The sequence below is a fragment of the Balaenoptera musculus genome, chromosome 11, assembly GCF_009873245.2.
Source record: "Balaenoptera musculus isolate JJ_BM4_2016_0621 chromosome 11, mBalMus1.pri.v3, whole genome shotgun sequence".
Classification (NCBI taxonomy): domain Eukaryota; kingdom Metazoa; phylum Chordata; class Mammalia; order Artiodactyla; family Balaenopteridae; genus Balaenoptera; species Balaenoptera musculus.
This window is the reverse complement of record NC_045795.1, coordinates 62,939,961-62,945,960: the sequence shown is the minus strand read 5'-3', so window position 1 is coordinate 62,945,960 and position 6,000 is coordinate 62,939,961. Positions and strand designations below refer to the sequence as shown.

Here is a 6,000-nt window from a genome sequence, read left to right as displayed (position 1 = left end):
AGCTCAGACTTGAGTAGAGCATTGGTGGGCCATCCTTTCTGCATTTCCACTGCCTGTCTCTGGATGGGGCCTCTCGGCCTCAGTGTTGTCAGCTGTGAAAGGGGCAGTGACGTGGGTCATTCCCTGGAATCCGCGTGCCTCGGTAAGTGAATGGAGAACCGGAGGCAGACAGCAGACTCCTTTGTTACAGGCTTGAACCGTGCGCCCTCCCCCTGCCGGGACGTCCGCTGGAACAAGGCTTCCCACCACCTTTTCCAAGGTCGCAGGCCCTGGCGCGCAGACAACCGCTGGCTTCACGCTCTACCGGACCATGCTGAGACTCAGGAGTGCGGGCAGGGGACTTTCCCAAGGTTACTCAGGAGTGGCCGCTGGCCACGGACGCCCTGCCCACCGGGGGCAGCCTCGGTTTACCCTACTCTCGGCCACAGGTTTCATGAACCCATCTGGTGCTCCTCTTGTGCCGGCCCCTGTGACTGGTGCGGGCGGAGGAAGGCCACCGGGCTGCACCTAGGCCCGCAGGGAGTCAGAATGGGGGCGGGGGGGAGGGGAGGGGGATTGTAAAAGACCCCGCCGGGACGAGGAAACCAAGACTGCTTCCTAGACACACCCCGGCTCTCCTGGGCGTGAGCAAGAGCGTGTGCGTGTGTGTGTTGGGGGGAGCGGGGGGCGGGTCAAGCTCCCAACTCCTCTCCTCCTTCTCCCACTCCCCACTGCGTCCCAGGAGACTTCAGACCCTGGAAGACAGCAGACTAAGACCGCAGGAGAGCCCTAGTGCGCGGGGGAGAATGGACGCCAAACCCCGCCTCCTTCCAGGCAGGCCCCCGCCCTCGACTCGGAGCGGTACCGGGAGGCGAGGCGGGGACGCGGGGTTGGGGTGGAGTGGCCTTCGGGGGCGGGGCCTTCGGGGGCGGGGCCGACGTGGGGCGGGCGTCCGCGAGAGAGCAACCGCGGCGGTTTTCCCGGCGTGCGCCTCCGCGCCGCACAGGTAAGGGATGGTTGGAGGTCGCGCGTCTGGGGTAGAGCCCTTCTGCTCCCCGCCCCTCCTCGCTCCAGGTGGGACTTTAGTCTCCGCGCCCCCTCGGGCCGCCGCGCGCCGGCCCTCCACGACTCCTCGGTCCCCGGCAGCGCTCACACCCGGGCCGTCCGAGTTTGTCCGAAGGCCCCTCCCTCCCAGCGGGGTTCAGCTTCGTCCTCCCTGCCCCTTGGTCACCCTGTCACCACGGGACAGCCTCCCTGGGCCCGTGCCTGACACGAGGGCAGACAAACACGTGGGCAGTGCCCAGGGGCTTGGCCTGGGCTGTGGGGCGACCCCGCGGGGCCTCACCCAGCCTGAGAGACTGCCAGGAGGAGGTGACGCCGGCTAGTGTTGCTTGCAGTGAGAACGGCATGGGCAAATGCCTGGTGGTGGGAACTGGATCCCATGTTTGGGAAATTCCAGTGACTGCATGTGCCCGGCCAGGAAGAGGAAGGAAAGCTGTGAAAAAAGCGACCAGAGAGATTGGGAAGGTGGGGGGTGGGGTCTAGGACAAGAAGCCTGGAGCCACGGAAGGGCAGAGGAGGGGTGCGGGGGGAGGGTGGGGGGAGGGGCCCAGGTGGAGGCTGGGACCCGTCAGCTGTGACAGTTCAGCGCATCCTCCCTTGGGCAGCTCCTCCCTCCTCTGCCTACCACTGAGTTTGCTGGATGATCAAGGGGGTTCCAAGGCAGCCCAGGAAAAAGCCTCCACAGCAAGCAGCACTTCCTTGCCTGTCCAGACCAGGAAATAACAGAGTGAGTACCATGACAGGGTGTGGCCCAGGGGCCTGAGGGGCCAGGCCTTGGAGGAGGCAAGGGAGAGAGGGACCCAGCATGGACAGAGGCCAAGAATGCAAGAGAGAGAGAGCAGGTCTGGCTGCTGGTTAGATTGCCACGGGGACTGGCAGCTGACTCACCTGGACACGCCAAGACTAGCCAGTCTGTCCTCACCCCGCCCCGTGGTGAACCTGAAGGCTGCCTGGGAAGCCTAGGTACTTGCTGTGTGCCCTAAGGTGAGTCGCCCAGCCTTTCAGGTGAGCTTGGTGGGACTGGGAGCCAGAGGCCTGGGTCTGAGCCCTGTACATGCTCTACAGTTAGTGCCTCTGGGCCCTCCCATTGCTTTCTGGGCCTCAGTTTCCCCATATGTACATCATGTGCAGTCTACTACTAAGGAACCTTAGAGCTGGATGGAGTGAGAGGGTAAGGAGGCCATGCCCTTAACCAGAGAGGAGTGGGTTGGAGGTGGGACTGGGGTTTGAAAGGGGAGACTCCTGCCGGGTCCCTGTGGTGTTAGGTTCAGCACCTCTTCCTCCTCCCTTGCCAGTGTACACACTCAGGCACACTCATGCCTGGCCTGGCCCCTGCCCTCACACTCTCCTCGTTGCCTTCGGGATGAAGCCCCAGAACTCCCTAGCCTGGGAGCAGAGGCTCTCGGGACCACCAGACCAGATGTCTAGCCTCAACTGCAGTCTTCTCCCCACCCACCGTCTCACCAGCCATGCTTAACCTCTGGCCTTTCCTCTGGGCAGTGTGACTCGGTTTCCTAGGGTTAGAGATCCTTTTGGGGCCACAGACCTGGAAGGGTCCCAGAGTAGTGTTGCCAGTTTGTGTCGGTAAGACTCATCCTCAGGGGCCCCAGGCTGCACTGAGAGATAAGGGAGACTGAAGAGCAGGTCCCCATACCCAGAGGAGCTCCCCTCCACCGGTTTATCCTTTCTAGGGAGGCCTAAAATAGTTTGAAAAGCTGTGATTTAGTCAGACCTCCATTTCACAGAGGAGGTGATTGAAGCCCAGAGAAGAGCAGGGCTCTGGATAAGCTGGGGCATGGCCAGGTCCGAATAGCTGGGCAGAGGTCAGAAGGGGGTCCTGTGGGAGCTGCTGAGGTGTGAGCCATGGGTCCAGGGTAGGGGAGCTTCTGCCAGCCCCATGGGGGCAAGGAGAGGAAGCCGAAGGGGGAGAGGAGCGCCCTGGGTGTGGCATTGGTTGGGGTGGGCCCCAGGTAAGTGTCGGGGATCTGATGTGCAAGGCCTCCCAACAGTGGGTTATCTGCTGCAAGTCCCCAGCTCACCCTGATCTGGTTCCTAGTCTGTACCTCCCATCCTGGCTGCACCCTCCCCCCTCCACCTTTAGCTAGTGTCCTCACCTCTCAGCTCAGACCCCGACAGACTGCCAGCTGAGGGTGGAAAGGTCACTTCCCAAAGGGTCTTTCCATTCCACCAGTTTCTGGAGATATGGGTGAGGGTCAGATGGGCCCAGACCGCACTTGCTGTACCCCTGACTCCTTGGCTGTGTTGTCCTGGTATGTCTGAGCTGACTTGGAGCAACCCTCCCCCAGTCCTCCACAGGGGGCTGGGGCTGCTGCAGGGGGCCAGCAGAAAGAGAAGCCTGCAGTTGGGTGTCCAGCCATTTCTCCTTCCTGCTTCTCCCTCCCAAGGCCTCGCCCTCCTGAAGCAACAACAGCAGGAAAGGTGGGGCAGGAATGCCTGGGCCTGGGCCCTTGGCCAGAGTTCTGAGGCACTCATCTCACTCTGCCCCAGAGCCAATTCCCTGGGAACTGTAGGCTCTGGCAGGGGCCTGGAATGCCCTTTGGTGTCTTTGGGGTTGGGTGGGGAGGGATGAGACCCCTTCCCATTTGGTCCTTTGGGTCTGTCTGTATCGCCTCATATTATGTCTACAGCCCCACCCAGATCAACCAACTCAGAGCCTCAGAGTGTCAGAGTCGGAGAGAGGCTGAGTCTGAGGGTCTGGGGTTAAAAGACTCTAATTCTCAACCCTGAGATGTACAGTCACGTAATCTGGGCAGATGACCTCCTTTGCCAGGTCTGGTAGGAGAGGGCTGTGTCTGATTGGAGGATGCAACCTGGCTATGGGGGTGGGTTTGAACCCAGGCCCCTTGCTCCCCCTCCCTCCAGTCAGGAGGCTGCGTTCTCAGGTGATCCTGCTTTCTTGGAGGGTCCCGCTGTCCAGGGCAGGAGGTCCAAAGACCTGCCCACCCCCATGGCCCCCATGTCTGGAGTAGAACCTGTCCTGCAGGTTGCAGGGGGGTATGAAGGGTCTGGCTCCTGCCCACACTCACCTCACCCTCTCATGGCTTGGAATCATCTCCTCTGCAACTGTCACCAAGTCCGTGTCCCCAAGTCTGACTTTGAATCCCATCACTCCCCCACTCTGAGGCCCTCCATGGCTCGTCTGTTAGCCACTTAGGCAGCTCTTGGTGGACCACCTGCAGAGCCTGGGCCTTCATGCCCATGAGCCTTTGCTCTCATGGTTCCCCCACCTGCATGCCTTGTCCTCCTCTCTGCCTCTTTATTTCTTGCCCATCCTTCATGGCTCCAGCAGGAAATTTCCCACTTCCCCCAGACCTCTCCTACATAGCCCTATTGGGTGACAGGGGGTCCTGAGCCATGGCCTTGAGATAAAGGCTGTGCTCCTCCGAGAGTATGTCCTTGTTTCCAGAGAGTCACTGGAGAGAGGGCTAGGTCGGAGCACTACTAGCTGTTACTCTGAGCCCTTGGGAGCCATGGTGGGTGTTTGAGCAGAGGAATGAGCAGGCCAGAGGGCTTAAGGAGCATCTGCCTTTTGGGTAAAAAATAGATGCTTCCCTTGGCAGTTCTGAGCCCTCTCTCCCACTCCTTCGGGCTCCCCTCAGCTGGGCCCAAGTGGAGCATGAGCAGGGGTCACTGGCCAGTTCAGAAACTCCCCTTTGGGGTGACCTGGGCTCCTTGCTCAGTTCTGAGGTAGGGTGGTCATGGGCCTTGCTTTTGGGCATATGGCCTGAGAGGGCACCCTGCTCCCATGGCTGCTATTCACTCTAATCTGTGCTTGGTTCTCAGGCCCTGAGTCTGGCACCCTGGCCATGTGCAGCCCTGAGGAGGCAGCCCTGCTGCGGCTGGAGGAGGTCTTCTCAGCTACGCTCGCACGCATCAACAGCTTTGTCCTCCAGCCCCTTCTGGAGGCCGGTGAGTTGAGGGGAGGGTGGGGGATGCAGGAACCGTCCTAGGGACAGGAGTCCTCCCTTGTTGGACCTTCTGAGCTACAGCTTTCTCAGCTGCAAATGGGAGCGGTGACATTTGGTGTGGGTGTCTTTGGATGGGTCCAGGGCCCTCACCCCCAGTTGCTGGCTGCTTCCTTCTCAAAGGGACCCCAGGGAACCAGGCTGTGAACCTCATTCTAGCCCAGACCTGCTGTGAACGGAGGCGATGTTCCATCTCTCCCAGGGCACAGGCCTGGATTCTCTGCCTGAATTCTCATCTTGCTTTCACCCAGGGCATGACTGGAAGGCAGGATGCCCGGTTTGCGAAATGACCTTGGGCAGGTGCCTTCCTCTTGGGGGCTCTGTTGGTGCATCTGTGAATGGCAGGAGACTACAGAACCCTATGGACTCCACATTCTGGACCTGAGGAAGCTCTGAAACTCAGGGGGAATTCTTGTACTTGGTGGCCCTAGGTCATCAGTGCTGTCCCTGTTTAGTGAGGAGGTGCACACGTGCCCCTGTTGAATCCACAAGGGTGCTGCCCACTGCTGTAGCCTGCGCATCCCTTGCTGAGCTCAAGGGGGCACAGGGGCTTCCAGTTCTGTCCCAAGGACCCCAGGGATGTGGGACCCTAGCTGCAGCTCCAGGGCCAGGGGTGCTGCTGCCTGTCGGGTGACCACCCAGGGCCTCTGCGTGCTCCCTGGAAGGTGGAGCGGCCCTGTTCCCCTCACAGTGTGCTTGTGCTCCTGCCCCAGCTCCAGAGCCCTCAGATCCCTGGGGCAGAGAGTGCCTACAGCTCCTGCAGCAGCTGCACAGGAGCTCCCAGCAGCTGTGGGAGGTGACGGAGGAAAGCCTGCACTCATTGCAGAAGAGGCTGCGCCACCCGGACTCCATCAGTCTGGAATCCCTGCTGCTGCTGCACAGCGCTGACCGTGTCCTGCAGGTCCACCTGGAGTAAGATAGCCGAGGCGGGGCTGGGGCTGGCACTGGGACTCACCTGGGTCAGGGCTTCGGC

The 6,000-nt window shown here is 61.0% G+C and overlaps 1 protein-coding gene across 5 annotated transcripts in view; it reads left to right on the top strand.

Moving 5' to 3' along the window:
• Positions 1-881: 881 nt before the first annotated feature.
• The window catches only part of ALS2CL (ALS2 C-terminal like), a 29,987-nt gene continuing 24,868 nt past the window's right edge, over positions 882-6,000 (top strand). For 2 of the 5 annotated variants that reach the window (XM_036867973.1, XM_036867972.1), the window contains exons 1-4: positions 882-985; positions 1,647-1,768; positions 4,846-4,971; positions 5,741-5,939. In XM_036867973.1, the coding sequence (XP_036723868.1) occupies positions 4,869-4,971; positions 5,741-5,939 (302 nt within the window). In that variant the 5' untranslated portion in view covers positions 882-985; positions 1,647-1,768; positions 4,846-4,868. Of the gene's footprint in view, positions 986-1,646; positions 1,769-4,845; positions 4,972-5,740; positions 5,940-6,000 lie in introns of those variants that run through there. The other 3 variants (XM_036867974.1, XM_036867977.1, XM_036867975.1) reach the window with 3 other exon arrangements.